This window comes from Phragmites australis, chromosome 12 (genome assembly GCF_958298935.1).
Source record: "Phragmites australis chromosome 12, lpPhrAust1.1, whole genome shotgun sequence".
Classification (NCBI taxonomy): Eukaryota; Viridiplantae; Streptophyta; class Magnoliopsida; order Poales; family Poaceae; genus Phragmites; species Phragmites australis.
The window spans coordinates 11,268,863-11,285,580 of NC_084932.1; the positions used below are offsets into that span (position 1 = coordinate 11,268,863).

Here is a 16,718-nt window from a genome sequence, read left to right on the forward strand (position 1 = left end):
CCATATAGAAAATGATAAATTTTGATACTTATGGCAGCAACGGATTAGAATGCTGTTATGCTCAATGTCGGATAGAGTGAGGGAGAGATAAGAGCAGAAGTATTAGCTACTCTAGAACAACCAAAAAGAACAAGTGATATCGAAAATGAATATCAAAGGCAGAGTAAAAAATTTTGGACGGCAATTTTTTTTCTCGAATACGCAGGAGAGCTGCATATCTTTGTATTAAGTGGAAGAAAATTTATTGTTTATATCAAAGATAGGTTCTTAGCCCCCGCGTCACACCAATGAGTGTACTCCTCCATGATAAGAGCCACCAGGTTGTCGGTCGAGATTTGGCGTCCATTGAAGATGCTGTTGTTACGTGACAACCAAATCTGCCAAGAGGTGAGGAGGATTAGGGAGTCCAATCCTTTGCGCAGATCTCTTGTCACACGCTCGCAAAGGTGTGTCCACTAGTTGAGGAAGGAGAGCTCCTCCGAATGAACATTGGTGCTCAGCATTCGGCACCATATCTCGCGAGCTAGTACACAGTGCACAAGAAGATTAGCAGTGGTCTCTGGCTGCTACGAGCTGTGCATGCAAGAGCTGTCCTCCTGGAGGCCATGTCTCCTCCGGTCGGCGGTCCACAGACGATCGTGAAGCCCCATCTAGGCAAAAATTTTGACCTTGGGAGGTGCACAGGCTTTCCAAAGCATAGCGGCTCCAGCAAAGCGGATAGATCCTTGGAACAACATCAAGTATGTGGACCTAACCGAGTAGAGACCAGAGGAGCTTCATCGCCAAACCGCACGGTCTTTTTTGCCGTTTGAATGGGTGTGTTCGAGTACTGACCAGAGGTGTAGATACTAGGAGATAGCATAGCTTCCTTGACTGATCTAGTTTTCAAACATGAAGGGGCAATGCAATGTATGATGTCCGGTGCTAGGGAATAGATGGTGTGACCATCAATCCAAGAGTCCGTCCAAAAAAGAGTGGAATTTCCATCTCCGACTTCGAACCTAACTCAAGCATCAAAGAGGGCAACAACGTCGCTCATGGTGCAGGGGGAGGAAAGCCCATGGCTTGGAGGGGTCGGAATGCTGCCACCAGAGACATCTCAAGCTTAAAGAAATTCTGGCTAAATGGAGGTCCTGGACCCCCAGGCCGCCGTATTGAACCGGGCGACAAACCCTTTGCTAAGCGATGGCACTATAGCCCCTAGACATGACTTTCTTGTCGTACATAGGTATGCTTTCCGAATTTTGTTGATTTCCTTGATGATCCAAGGTGGCACGACGATGGGCATGAGAGTGTTTAGAGGGGTCAAGGAGAGCACCGATTTTACATGTGTGGTGTGGCCAATTTTGGGGATGAGCTTGGATGCCACCTTTTCTACTAGGGGCTGGAGATGGCTTCTGTGAAGCCGGCTAGTTGTGAGAGGAATCACAAGGTATTGGACGAGGAAGGAAGCAAGGCCGCACAACAAGAGCTCATTGATGGTTGTGATATCCTCGTCGGTGCAACATATAGGGATGGCCACACATTTGCTCAAATTAGTTCTTAACCTTGATGCCAAACCAAAGAACTGAATGATATGAAGATGTGCCTGGATGTACCGAGGTGTTGGCGAAAGGAAAATTACAGCGTCATTGGCATAGAGGGAGCAATGATGCACTATAGAACGATGTCCCGTGGAGTCAATGATTTCAGCCTCACCTGCCTTGACTAGAATTTGGTTGAGTATGTCCATAACCATCACAAAGAGGAATGGTGAGAGGGACTCCCCTTGTCGCACTCCACAAGCTAGGCTGAGGGACGTCCCTGGGATTGAGTTGAGAAGGATACAGGTGGAGGAAGAGCCCAAGATCGCTTCAATCTAATTGCACCAGTAGTGGCCGAACCCCAAAGCGCATAGGACCTCCAGAAGGAATGCCTAGCTAACTGAATCAAAGGCCTTGGAGATGTCCAATTTGAATAAAAATTTTGTCCTCTTTGATCCCTTAAGCAATCTCGCCGTTGAGTGAACTAGTTTGAAATTGTCGTGGATTGATCGGCCAGCTGTGAAGGTGATCTGACTATTAGAGATGAATTGGTTCATTCGAGGCGCGAGCCTTAGTGCCAGGATCTTGGAGATGAGCTTTCCAATGCTATGTATTAAGCTAATTGGCCGGAAATCCGAATCCGAAATTGCACCCTCCTTCTTTGGCAATAGCGTGATAGTGGCATTATTCAGCCGATGGAGACCACGCCAATCTCCGATGCCAAAAGCGCAGATGGCAATGATGATGTCGTGCTTGATGACCGGCCATGTTGGAAGGTAGAATTCAGCTGTGAAATTGTCCGGGCCCGGGGCTTTGTTGAGAGGCATATGCTTGATAGCCTGGAGGATTTCATCCTTGCAGGAAGGGGCTTCTAAGGACTGTAGATCGATCAGAAGATGCCAAGGCCGGCCAGATCAATGGAGTAGTCCTTGATTGGAGCAACACCAAGTGCAGAGGTGAAATGATCTAGGAGCATCTCCTCCATCTCTGAGTGCGAGGATACAACGTTGGTCGCAAAGGATAAGGAGGAGATAATGTTTTTCAGCGCGTGGTCTTTGGCGAAGGAGTGGAATAGCCTAGTGTTGGTGTCACCCTCCCTTATCCAGGCAATTCTGGAACGGTATTGCGCGATGGTGCGCTCAAGTGAAGCGAGACCCAAACAAAGGATTTTAAGGCACCTACGAACCCGTCCTCAGCAGCAGAGCTCTGAAGTCCAGTGCAGACTCAAACATGAGGATCACTTCCCAAGCAAGCAACAACTGCTCCTTGATATTACCTATACGTAAGCTACTCCAATGCTAGAGAGATTTGGCAGTGCGTCTAAGCAAGATATCAAGTCAAATGAGGGGTGGATTGTGGAGCTTTGTCAGAGATAACGTCCATCCATCTTTAACTGCATCAATAAACCCAGGTAGCTTGGTCCAAAATGATTCAAAATGGAAGTGTCGCTGAGGCCGAGAAAGGATCGAAGAGGAGAGCAGCAGTGGGCAATGATCAAAGCAATTAGAGGACAAGGCTTGGAGCAGGCATTCGAGGTACAGTTAATCCAATTTTGAACACACCAGAGCTCTATGAAGTCTGACAAGAGTGGGCGATGATCGTTCGTTGGACCAGGTGTAGTAGCGACCGAAAAGGTGGAGGTCTTTGAGCTCATTATCTGAGATGAAATGTCAAAACCTTGCTAAAGATCGTCTATTGATGTCTGTATTATTCTTGTCTGCTGTAGCTGAGATCATGTTGAAGTCACCGATGACCCAAGGGCCCGGCAACAACGGCCGGACATTAGAGAGCTTAGAGAGGAAGGAATCCTTGAGGCTCTCATCAGTGGGCCTGTACAAAATAGACATATGGAAATTAGCATCCACAGGTGAAGTAATCCTGACATTCACCGAGAAGTGCAGGACCTGGACCTCTGTTAGGGAGTAAGGATGTCGACAAGCCACGAGCACACCCCTTAGTACCATTTTCTAGCAATAAGAGAAGACAGAAAACTGTCGAACCATAGATCTCCTTAACTAAGAAAGGAGTTACAACATCAAGTTTCGTCTCAACAAGGCACACTATCGAAGCATTGTGATTGGAAGCCATGGTGTGAACTACGTTCCTACGAGCCTTGAAGTTTAGCATGCAGACATTCTAACAAAGGGCGTTGAAACTATCCATGCGAACCAAATAACCCCAGACAAATGTCTAGCAAGCCGGTGAGTCCGTGGCCTACGTGTTAGCCATGGCCGGCAATCCATGACCAGGGAAAAGAGCTTGGATCGCTTGCAAGTGCTGCTCAGATAGAGGTTGCTCGAAGAGATGGAGGTAAGTTTGACGCATTTGTGGTGAGATGGTCTCATCACCCTTGAGCAATCCGAGATGACGCATCAGTAGAACTCCCCCTCTGTTGGCAGGCTTGACACAAGAGATGGCAGAGTGCGTGGCTAGTTGAGCACTTCTTCTCTCTCGCAATGTTCTGGAGGAAGGCGTTTGTCGTGGAGCCTCTCGCGGTGTTAGCCGAAGCAGCTCAGATGGCCATATGGGTGCCATCGCTAGTTGGAGCATTGGGGTCACTCAGGCGTTGTGTCGCAGAGCTACCGTAGGTTGTCTGACAACATAAACATTTGTAGCACCGGTTGCCAAGCCACGGCGTGGAGGGCCACCTCCTAGATCGAGAAATGAAATGGTTTCCGCGGCCCACGGAAGGTGGGCCAGAAGGGGGGTAGGCCATGGCTGGCGGTGACACTGGAAGGCGGCCCACATCATCTGAGTTGGGACCGTTAGGGGAGAGAGTGCCGGTGGAGATCGCATCGTTCCCCAAGGTGGATGCAGAGATAGATGCAGAGATTTGTGCGTGGCGTCACCTCCTCAAGTAGACCAATGAAACGTGTCAAGATGCCATAGGTTTTGTTGGGGTTTGGGAGACAATCCTGTCGAAGGCGTGGAGCTCCTCTGCCATAGGATCAAAGCCGTGTGAAAAGATGGGGTCACGGGCCATGACGAGGAGGTCGAAGGGTCAGGCTCACTGGCTCGTGACACACTGAAAGTTGACAACGCTTGGCTAGAGCCAGTCGGTGGAGACATGTGAACATGACTTTCCTTGGGTGGCGTGATGCAGAATGATCCAAAGGAGATTGGAGTGAAAGCCGACGCAGGGGAGAGGATCCTAGCCTCCTAATGGACACTCCAAGCATGGATCGTCGGGTCACCACATGAAGCCGCCAGTGAAGGCAAGGGCAGGAACAAGATTCGATGGCCTCGAGGCAGACTAGAGCGACCCATGACACTTTGTAGGACCCTATCGGCGCCACCGCCCCCGTCATCGAAGGAAGCAACACCATCACTACTAGAAGAGGGTGGTGCCCGGAATTCCACAAGAGATGTGAGCATGATGGAGACGCTGTAGGTTAAGCACCTCACTTCCATATGGAAACGGGTATATAAGGTTCCTAAGAAAGTTCTTCACTATTTTCCAATAAAGAAAAGGCTCCAAAGGTTGTTTGTATGCTCTAAAACTGCAAGTCTTACAAGATGGCATGATAAAGGGCGGACAAAAGATGGTTTGCTCAGGCATCCTGCAGATTCTCCTTTATGGAAAGATTTTGACCATAAATATCCAGAGTTTCCTGCAGATAGCCGCAATATTCGACTTGCTTTTGCCACAGATGGTTTTAATCCATTCAGGTCTATGAATGTTAGCTATAGTGTTTGGCCTGGTATTTTGATCCCTTATAACTTTCCACCTTTTATGTGTATGAAGCAACCAAATTTCATCCTCTCTTTGTTAATTCCTGGTCGACGTGCTCCTGGCAGTGATATGGATGTCTATTTTAAACCACTTGTTGATGATATGTTAGATATGTTTGTTAATGGGGTCAGAACTTATGATGCTTCGAAGGGTGAATACTTTCAATTGCGTGCAGTAATATTATGGACCATCACCGATTTCCCAGGTCTAGGCTATGTCTCAGGGTCTGTCACCTCTGGTGAAGCAGCTTGCCCTGATTGTCACTCAAATACAGACTCCATTGAACTTAGTAATGGCTGCAAGGCTTGTTATATGGGACATCGTAGATTCTTACCTACAATACATCCATTTCGGTTTGATGCTAATGCATTTGGGGGTACTACCGAGCTTAGGCCTGCACCTACTCCGCTTTCCGGAGAGGAAATTTTAGAGTGGACAGAAAATCTGCATACAGTTTTTGGGAAGGACCCATCTCAGAAACCAACAAAAAAGCGCAGGCGCAAGGAATGGGAGCCATTGGTCATTTTTAAAAGGAGGTCTATTTGGTTCAAGCTTCCATATTGGAAGGACTTGATGTTGCGACACAATTATGATGTCATGCATATAGAGAAAAATGTGTGTGATAACATAGTTAATACACTAATGGGCATTGACGGGAAATCCAAGGATAATTTGAATTCTCGCTTAGACCTTCAAGCTCTAGGTATTAGAAGGGATCTTCATCCTGTTGAATTAGAAGACAAGTTTTATTTACCTCCAGCACCATACTCATTGAGTCCTGCTCAGAAGAGATTATTTTGTGAAATACTAAAAGGAGTAAAATTTCCTGATGGTTATGCATCTGATATACGACATAATATTCATGTTAAGGAAAGAAAGATAATCGGGCTGAAGAGTCATGACAGCCACATTCTTCTACAGCACCTACTTCCACTTGCCGTGAGAAGATTGTTGCCTGAAAAAGTCTGTGCGGCATTGATTCGTGTAAGCAATTTTTTCAAGAGAATGTACTCTCATGTTATTCGAATAAGTGATATGCAAAAGCTAGAAGCTGAAATTGCTGAAACCTTGAGCCTTCTTGAGATTATATTTCTCCCATCATTTTTCGATATTATGGTACACTTAATGGTTCATCTTCCTACCCAAGCAAGAATGGCTGGTCCCGTCCATTTCCGCAGCATGTGGGCTATTGAGAGGTGATTTTCTCAGGCATATTGCAACTTAGAAAAAAAAAAGTACCTAGTCTTATAAATAAATTTATAAGTGTTACTACTTTATATATGTATAGGTTTTTGATGAGATGTAAGGGCTATGTTCGGACAAAAAGCCATCCGGAGGGGTCAATTATGGAGGGTTCTATGTTTGATGAGAGTCTCACTCTTTGTTCACAGTATGTACAAGTTGAGACTCGGCTTAACCGGTGTGGTACAAATTACGAAGGGCTGCAAGGAAAAATTGGTAGTACACCTTTCTTCAACAGCATTGGTCGAGGTTTGGCAGGAAAGTGCATTGTGAATTTAGACCACAAAACATGGCTTCAAGCTCATAGATATGTCTTGTTCAACTACGACAATATAGGACCTTACTTGAAGTAAGCTAACTATGTCATTTTGTAACTTGATTCTGCCTTTTTACCATTTTTTTCTAATGTGGTCAATTGACGTTTGCAGCAAGCATTCTCAATATCTTTCCTCAATTGGTATTCAAAATAAATGAGATATCAGTCGCATACATCATGAATCCTTTCATGAGTGGTTTAGGTTGCATGTAGAAGAAGGCTACGAGGAAGCTCGAGAAGAGATAAAAATTTTAGCTAAAGGGCCAATGCTAATTGCACGCAAGTATAATAGCTACACAATAAATGGGTTCAAATTCCATACACAGTCCTATGACGAGAGAAGGCCTGTACAAAGTAGTGGAGTAGCTCTACTTGCAGAGACAACATGCTTTGAAAGGGGCAATAAAGATAGCTTCATAACAGGAAACAAGACATATTATGGTATTATAAAGGAAATTATTGAACTGGACTATCACCACAAAGGATATGTGGTGGTTTTCAAGTGTGATTGGGTTGACAACCGTGTACAAGATAAATGGGTCAAAACTGATCAATTTGGTGTAACCACAGTCAATTTCAAGCACTTATTCAACACCGGTGAGCGGATATTAGATGAGCCGTTTATTTTAGCATCATAGGCAGCTCAAGTCTACTATGTTCTAGATCCAATTGAACCTGAGTGGTTTGCAGTTGTTCAATCAAAACCAAGAGATATGTATGACATGGATGATATTGCTGAGAATGAGAACCTAAATAATAATCATTTTGTGGAACTGCCTGATCTCCGTTCCAATGTGACTGTAAATGTTGTTGCCAGTGATGTCCCTTGTGTTAGAACAGACATAGATGGTATAATTGTTGATGCAAAAAAACCTAGAAAGTAAGTTTTGTTTCTATAGTGTTCCTGCTATATCTTTACAGTTGATTACTAGACTCTTGCCCATCTATTTATATTATCACTAAACCTTATGTCACTTTTCAGGAGGAAAAATGCCAAGCGCAGCAAGAAACGGTAATGATAGCCTGCCCGCTGAGTATGACAAGCAGAGGCTTGCAAACATCGCTGCCAACAAAAGAAGGCTGGCAGCTCTTGATATACCGAGTATGAACACTTCGGTGCAGCAGTGTCAACCCAACAAAAAAGCAAAGGTTACATATGAAATTCTTGTATATTCTTGGTCCTAGTCTTATATGTTTTTGTAGTAGTTGAAATAGTCATTCAGAAAAGCAGTACTGCAGTATTTTATTTTTTTCCAGCTCTATTATCATCTGTTTGACAGTGACATGTACCTTTCTTGCAGAAAAATCAATGGGCAAGTGATGTTGCACGTGAACGTCCCAATTTGCGGCCAAGGCCACAGAGAAATAGTCAGGAGGAACAGGGCTGTGAAGAAGGTGCCAATGAAGGTATTTTAAATCCTTTCATAAGATGTGTCTATAGCATAAATGATTTATGGTGATGTTTCATGTTTGTCATGTCATGTTTCATATGTAGAATTAACTGCTCCAAATCTTAATGATGGAATACAAGACAAGAGGAATGGAAGGGGTATCACTAGAAAGGAGAACATATTTTCAAGGACTCCTGATATGCCTAAACTCAAAATTGAACTCAATGACTATGGTCAGCCTGTTGGAGAGAATTCTAAGCAGTTTGCTAGTGTCGTTGGGTGTCAGGTGAGAAAGAAGCTACCACTCGGATGTGATGATTGGAGGCTTGTTGATCCAGAAAAGAAGTATGAACTATGGACTGACTTGCAGGTATTTTAGTGCCTCATTTATTTTTCTGCTGCTGTTCTGAATTTGCACGAACTATGGACTGATTTGCTCCCTTTTCTTGACAAATAAGACATTTTATGATCTGGACGATTCCGCCTTCAATTGGGTTATTGCTACAGCATCAACAAAATGGAAGGAGTACAAGTCAACCTTAAAGGAGTTGTATTTCGATCCTACATTAACTGATGATGAATTACTAAGTAGGTGTGATACAAGAGTCAACGATGATGATTGGAAATATCTCATTGACTATTGGAGGTCTCCTGAACATGAAGTAAGGAACAACTGATTTTCCAACTACTATACAGTCTAATTGCAATTTGATTTCTTGTATTACTTATCGAGAGAATTCTAAGCTGTTTGACAATTGCTCATAGGCTAATATTTTTTCCCTAAATCATATCATAGGCTCGCACATTAATTGCTAAAGCCAATCGTGCAAAGTTGAAGCTGACACATACGTCGGGCAGCAAGAGCTATGCTCGTTCTGGACATGAACTGGTATGGAGGAATATCAACACTACTTCAGTACATTATTGTAAGCCTGATTCATTACTAACAATTTTTTTTTACTTTTAGAGTGCTACACTAGGGCGCCCTCCTCGAAGAGATGAGGTCTTTATCAAAACACATACACACAAAAATGGTGTTCCTTCAAGCCAGGCAGCACCAATAATTGTAAGTTTTTGGTACCAAACATTTGTATTGTGCAATAATACTTGCTGATATGTAAATATTCATATTCCATCCCTTAGAACAAAATACAAGAAGTTGTTGTCGCTCGCCCAGAATTGAAGGATAAAACAATTCAGGACGGTGACCTATTTGCAAATGCTTGTGGAGAGAAGGAGCCAAGAGGACGTGTCCGTTGTTTGGGTCTAGGACCAACTCCACAAAATGTGGGCACACCAGGGGTCAAGTGTTACACGCCAACAAGGCTCCAAATGGAAATTCTAGCACGTCAAAAAGCTGAACAGAGAGCAGCAGCTCTAGAACTGCAAATGAGCCAAGTAATGGCATGAATGGACCGTATGGAGCAAAGGATGGAGAACACATCGCATCATAGTTCTAATTCACGAGAGCATGTGGTATAGTGTTTCACTAACTTTTCCTTTAAATACACAGGAGTAGCTGATTACTTACTAATCTCTTACATGTCAAATATTTAATGTAGAACACAAACAATGGAGAATTTGAAGATGAGGGACATCATCACGATCATGATGAGGAGGGGTATGCTGCCTCAGACAATGAGGATGAGAGCTTGTTTGTCCAACATGCACCAGCGAGGAACATTACATCCACTACAAAGAATCATGATTCCCATTGCAGTGACAATGAAAATCTTGTAATCTTCTCATCTTTCCTATATACTTCCTATTTTGATTTCCATGTTCATATATGCATTGATCAGGCTATCCTAAATGCACCATTTGCATCAGGTTGGAAACGATGTGATACTATATGATATTTTGCGATCTGATCTCCCTGTGGCCAAAGCAACTGTTATCTCAACTAATCCAAACACCGCGCTGGGAGGTCAGCCCCTTGGACGCCAATTTTGTGAAGTAGTTGTGAATGTTGTGCTGAAAAGGGATGCAATGTTGCCCCGTCCATATGCTGATATGGAGATGATGGCTGATACTCTATCGATGTCGATTGCATGGCCATACAAGAAAGTAATAAACTGCAATTTGCCTCATTCCTATTTTGATTTGTAATTGGTAACCATGATTATTGAAACCGTCTACAAAATTTGATAGATGAAGATGACCAGGAAGGCATCAAATCCATGCCGCGGTATTGCAAAAACAATTACACCTGGTGAGTGCCTTTTGATAATTTTTTTCACCTAATGATCCCTGTTCATATCAAAATTTCAGATATTTCAATGTGATGTTTTGCTGCCAATTGTCTTGTTTTGATCTGTTTATTGGTTTATGATGCATGACCTGGAATCAAGGATGAGTGTAACAATGTTTGCAGCTTATAACTCTCAATTGTGAATTTCATACATATTCATAGCATACCACTAGTTACTGTAGTATTCAGTCAGACTCTAGAGACTTGTATGTATCTTCAGAATCCAGATGATGCAAAAGGAAAAATAGTCCAATAAACTGAGAAGGAGCGAGATGATCTTGGTTGCCCCAGCACATGATTTCCCAGCATGCATCAAGTAGCCAAAGCATCATGCTGCACATTGAACTATATCCTGACCATGCTATGAAAACAAGAGACCTTGATTTAAGTAGCTCTGTGATCATATCTTTGTGATAAATTCAGCAAGTGCTTCATAGCTAGATTAATTTGTAATTTCTTTTTATGATTTAAAACTAGGTGCATCCATAGACCTATATCCAGATGATCTTGTGTCTTCATTTTTTTTCTGCTGTCCTTGATTATTACCTTCCATAGCTGATATGGTTCTGGTATTTTCATGTGATGCTTAATCATTTTGTAATGCAGTTTTTATAATAAGATGGTCCTTTTTTCGGTAAATTTAGGGGGCCTTTGAATGTCTGATATGGTTTACATGTCTGTCCTGTTTAGCTTGTCGGAGGAATGTTACACATGCAAAACTTTGTACTGGTTTGATGTGTGGCTTGGGTGCATAAAAGGTAGAATTGTTGATGACATATACTGTACTTGCAAATTAGCATAAATATCCAGTACCTTTGAATTATCTCCAGAATTTTTGTTTCTATGCATTCTGAGGCTAGGTTCAAGTATGTTTCCCATGATATGGTATGGTCTTCCTATTGGAATATTTTTGTTTCTGATACATAGCAACCAAATTCTGTATGCGTATTTCAATGTATGTTTGCTTACTGTTTTTTTAGGGGAATGTTTGCTTACTGTTTCCATCAATTTTATCTTTAGCTGCTCCAAAATTTAACTTTGTTTTTCTAACCATCAATAGAACAATTGATCAATGCCCCTTTTCTCTATCTTTAACTGGTGGTGTTAGAATAATGTGCAACTGATTCCATGGTACATTTTCAGGCAGTGTTGGACGGTGCTAACTACCACTTTTGAGCTCAACACGGCAAACTACTACTAAACGCATGGTTCTTGGCTTTTGGACTATGAGGTGTCAATGTAAAATGGGAGCTTTTGGTTGAAAATGTTTCATTTTGTCTTTTGAGCAAGTATGTATATATGTTGGATCACTCTGGTATATTTCTAGTTGAATCTTAACTGTGTAATATGAGCTTTTGGTTCAAAATATATGTGATCGTGTTGAGGTGATCGATGTATATACATTGTATTAGTGAATGCATGACTTGTGGACTCTCTAGTTCTATGTTGTACTGGAACCATGATGTTTTGGTGAAAATGTATGTGAGATTCTTGTGGTAACCTATAATTGCACATTATTCTGATCATTGTATATGTACAGTACTAATTACCGACTGATAAGATGTCTGCAATTAGTTTGATTACTTTCAAATGTTTGAATTCTTGGCGTTGGACAGTCTGTCGCTAATAAAATAATGTGCATCGAACCATCAGTCGGGAAAGATAAGTCGGTCGGGAAAAATCCGTCGGTCGGGAAAAATCAATCGGTCGGTGTATCTTTCATAACACCATCAAACTATTGGTCGGCAAAAATGTGTCGGTCGGCAATACTTTTCCCGACCGGGCTTTAAACGATGGAAATATCGGTCGGCAATACTTTTTACCGACCAATGTTGAGTTGCTAGTGGGGCTTTTAGCGATAGATTTGGAGTCATCGATTTGGTGCCGTGGTGTAGTGCTCCTTGACCAAATCCGGACCTCGGAAAGCCCGTTCGCCAGTTTCGGACCAATTCAGCGGCGTTCGGCACCTTCGGCCATAAAGAGCTTCGAATGGTGCCATCTCAATACTAGCCTGAAAGCTGTTATTGTAAGAAAACTCTGCGAACGGCAAGCAAATGTCCCACTTCTTCCCATAAGTGAGGACACACGCTCGAAGCATATCTTCTAGAATCTGATTAACTCTCTCCGTTTGACCATCCGTCTGAGGGTGATATGCCGTGCTATGGAAAAGCTCAGTCTCCAAGCCTCCTGAAAGCTTCTCCAGAAATGAGAAGTGAACTGCGTGCCCCGATCAGAAATGATCTTCTTCGGAACTCCATGGAGGCACACAATTCTGGTGAGGTACAATTCCGCATACTACTTGGCGGAGTATGTGGTCCTGACAGGGAGGAAATGCGCGGACTTTGTCAACCGGTCCACGATAACCCAAATGGAGTCATACCCACTCGAGGTCTTCGGCAAGCCGGAAATGAAATCCATCCCAATCTCCTCCCACTTCCAGGAAGGAATGGGCAAAGGATGGAGTGTACCAACGGGCCTGAGATGCTCGGCCTTCACCCGCCGGCAGACATCGCACTCCAACACATACCGAGCAATTTCTCGCTTCACGCGAGTCCACTAGAAGCGGGGCTTTAAGTCTTGATACATCTTCGTGCTGCCAGGATGAATAGATAGCAATGAGTCATGCGCTTCATCCAGAATCTTCTTCCTCAGAACTTCAACCCTCGGAACAACTAAACGGTTCCCGAACCTTAGAACGCCCTGATCATCTTCAGAAAAACACATGGCCTGCCCAATCTTCCTCTTCTCTCGGATTCGGGCCATGCCCTTATCGTTCTTCTGCGCTGCCTTGATCTCATCCAGAAGAGTGGACTTGATCTCCAGGTTCGCAAGATAACCATCCAGCACCATTTCGAGTCCAAGCTGCTGGAAATCATCACACAGTGTGGAGTCCACAGGCGAGACTGTAAGACAATGGCAATGAGCTCTCCGACTCAAAGCATTGGCGACCACATTTGCCTTGCCGGGGTGGTAGTGCACCTCTAGCTCATAATCTTTGATCAGCTCGAGCCACCTTCGCTGCCTCATATTCAAGTCTGCCTGTGTGAAGATGTACTTGAGGCTTTTGTGATATGTGTAAATCTGACACAAATTCCCCAGCAGGTAATGGCACTAGATCTTTAGAGTGTGCACCACAGCTGCAAGCTCAAGATCATGAGTTGGATAATTTTTCTCGTGGCGCTTCAACTGCAGTGAGGCATACGCCACAACCCTGCCTTCTTGCATCAGGATGCAACCAAGGCCAATGCCAGAAGTGTCGCAATAAACATCAAAGCTCTTACTCACATCTGGCTGGGCAAGAACTGGAGCGATCGTGAGCAATTTCTTCAAAGTCTGGAAAGCTGTCTCACAGTCACTCGATCACTCGAAAGCATTGCCATGCTTCAACAACTCGGTCATCGGCTTAGCAATCTTGGAGAAATTCTCGATGAACCGACGGTAGTAGCCCGCGAGTCCGAGTAAACTTCGGATGTCAGTGACATTCTTGGGCTGAACCCAATTGAGCACATCCTGCACCTTGCTTGGGTCCATTGCAATACCGTTCTCTGACAGAACATGCCCCAGAAAAGCCACCTTCCTGAGCCAGAACTCACACTTGCTGAACTTAGCATAGAGTTGATGATCTCTAAGCCGGCCAAGAACAATACGGAGGTGCTCAACATGCTCTTCATCAGTCTTGGAGTATATGAGAATGTTGTCGATGAAAACAACGACAAACTTATGCAATTCCTCCATGAATATCGTGTTCATCAAGTACATGAAGAATGCCGGCACATTCGTCAATCCGAAGGACATGACGGTGAATTCATATAGACCATAACAGGTCGAGAAAGCCGTCTTCGGTATATCCTCCGGTTGGACCTTGATCTGATGATAGCCCAGTCTCAAATCAACCTTCGAAAAGACTCGGGCTCCAGTCAACTGATCAAAGTGTCACCTGTACTTGACCGTGACCTCATTCAATGGACGATAATCCACACACATCCGCAAAGTGTCACCCTTCTTCTTCACAAAGAGTGCCGAGCATCCCCAAGGTGAGGAACTCGGACGTATGAAACCCTTCGCAAGCAGCTCTTGCAATTGTTTCTTCAATTCTGCCAATTCATTTGGCGGCATCCTATAGGACTTCTTCGAGATTGGAGCTGCACCGGGCACGAGATCAATAGAAAACTCGACTGTTCGGTCGGGCGGCATTCCTGGCAATTCATCTGGGAAGACATCCGGGAATTCCCACACCACAAGAATACTCATCATGTCTATGGTGGGGACAACCTTCAAGGCGAAGAGACAAGACTTGACACCCTCCAGCTTCAATTGAATCCGGGTGCCGGACGGACCATTTAAAGTAACTGTCCGCTGGGCACAATCTAACACGGCCTTGTTCTTAGAGAGCCAGTTCATCCCCAATATGATATCAATTCCCTTCGAGTTCATTACCAGCAAGTTGGCCTCAAAATGCGTCTCGTTGACAATAACTGACGCTCTAGGCACACACTGACTCACAACAACCTTGGCTCTGGGCGCATCTATGACATACGGCATAAGAGTGGCACTAACCTTCAGCCCATGTCGCCGAACATAACTCGTAGCTATGAAGGAATGAGAAGCCCCAGAATCAAACAGAACCACTGCAGGAACGATGACAGAATTAAAACTCATATTCAACATACCCATCAGAATGGTGTCACCCTCCTGAACCTCCTCGGCGTTGGTGTGGCGTGCTCGGCCATGCTTGGGAACGTGGGTTGCCTGAGAGGACTGAGGCGCTGACTGAGCCGGTGGTTGCCGTGGAGCAGTCACCGCGAAGTGGCCGACACGACCGCAGTTGTAGCATGGACTGCCGGAACCACCGATCACGCTCATTTGGGAGCCGGCAGGTCTTGCAATCTGCCCCTATGGAGCGAAGAAACACATTTAATTAACTCATTAATTCTCAATAGTATTTTCTGGAGTTCCAACATTTTTAACACGTAGCTCATACTTATATGAAGCTAACGCAACTGGTCTCACATCGTTTGGAGGTCAGATGAATTAATTACGAATTTTACAAGCCTCTACACGCTTGATGAATAGTAACTGCTGACCCTCCGCACTTTTATGCGGAACCTCCACACTTTTGCGGACTATCCACACCTTTTTGCGGAGGTTCCGGACTGCGGAACCTCCGAACAATTTTCCGGAGGGTCCGGACTTTCCAGAACTGCTCCAATTTGAGAGGAAACTTTGCCAAATCGATTTGCGATCGTTTCCACTCCAAAGGGGGATATGTTTGGGAGAGTTTAGAGAGTCTAGAACTTAACTAACCACCTAGCAACTCAATTCCTAAATCAAATCTCATCTAAATCCTCATTTTGGTCCAAAACCTCAAAAACTCATGAACTTTGCTAAAACTCAAAATCGACCAACCAAATCACGAATTCTTGCCATGGGTAGCCCCGATTGTTATAGTAACATTTTCACGTCGTGACATTAGAATTCGATTCTACGCTTAACTCATTTTTGCAAATAATATTGTGATTGGTATGGCCTTATTATGTATATGATGCATGTGTGTAATTTTTATGGCATGCATGTCATGGTTAATTGCAGCCAAAGGCTATCATGATATTGTATAATGGCCTGCATGCTGACTTGTTATGCTTCATATTCTCATGTAATTTGCTGCTAGCTATTAAGTGTAGTAGTATATTACATGATCATGGAGACTCGAAGCATGATGACCCGGAGGACAGGGACCGTGGCGATGGAGATCACCATGTGAAGGGGTCATACTATGTCACAGTCAATATGATTGCATGTGATGCTTATCTATGTTCCTGTCATACTATTCTTTCATGTTTTATATGCGGTGGATATGATTACCATGATAGAGTAGCTTCCCTGTGAAAAATTAAGAAAAATTGATGCCCTTCCAATAGCTGCACCTACATAGGTTTTGATCATTGTTTGGTAGGTCTGCCAAAGCAGGGTGCCATCATTTATGTTACCCAGTTAGGGTGGATGTCGGATATCTACATGCATAGTGTTGGTTTACTTAACAAGCTATCAAAACGGTTTTGGGCTTGGGGCATGGTGTTGGGCGCCGAGGCGTTCAATGTCACCCAAAAAACAAGAGTCGCATAGAGATGTGATTAGCAATGTGTTGCTTACCTATGTCACCAAGGTTTCTAGCAGTGATGCCAAAGCTCACTAGAACCTAGTTGAATATGGATCTTGTCCCATTGTATAGCGTTAGAGGGAAACAGTTTCAAAACATACAGTG

At 43.9% G+C, this 16,718-nt stretch overlaps 2 protein-coding genes across 2 annotated transcripts; both read left to right on the top strand.

The window, feature by feature from the left end:
• The first annotated feature begins 7,080 nt into the window (after nt 1-7,080).
• On the top strand, nt 7,081-9,724 carry LOC133886331 (uncharacterized). Its single transcript, XM_062326071.1, has 9 exons — nt 7,081-7,411; nt 7,505-7,663; nt 7,797-7,963; nt 8,116-8,221; nt 8,310-8,575; nt 8,664-8,867; nt 9,002-9,094; nt 9,173-9,271; nt 9,719-9,724. The coding sequence occupies exons 1-9, from the start codon at nt 7,081-7,083 to the stop codon at nt 9,722-9,724; spliced, it is 1,431 nt and encodes a 476-aa protein (XP_062182055.1).
• Nucleotides 9,725-9,754: 30 nt separating this feature from the next.
• On the top strand, nt 9,755-11,830 carry LOC133887504 (uncharacterized). The gene is made up of 3 exons (XM_062327484.1): nt 9,755-10,272; nt 10,357-10,417; nt 11,600-11,830. The coding sequence occupies exons 1-3, from the start codon at nt 10,018-10,020 to the stop codon at nt 11,617-11,619; spliced, it is 336 nt and encodes a 111-aa protein (XP_062183468.1). The 5' UTR covers nt 9,755-10,017; the 3' UTR covers nt 11,620-11,830.
• Nucleotides 11,831-16,718: the final 4,888 nt, after the last annotated feature.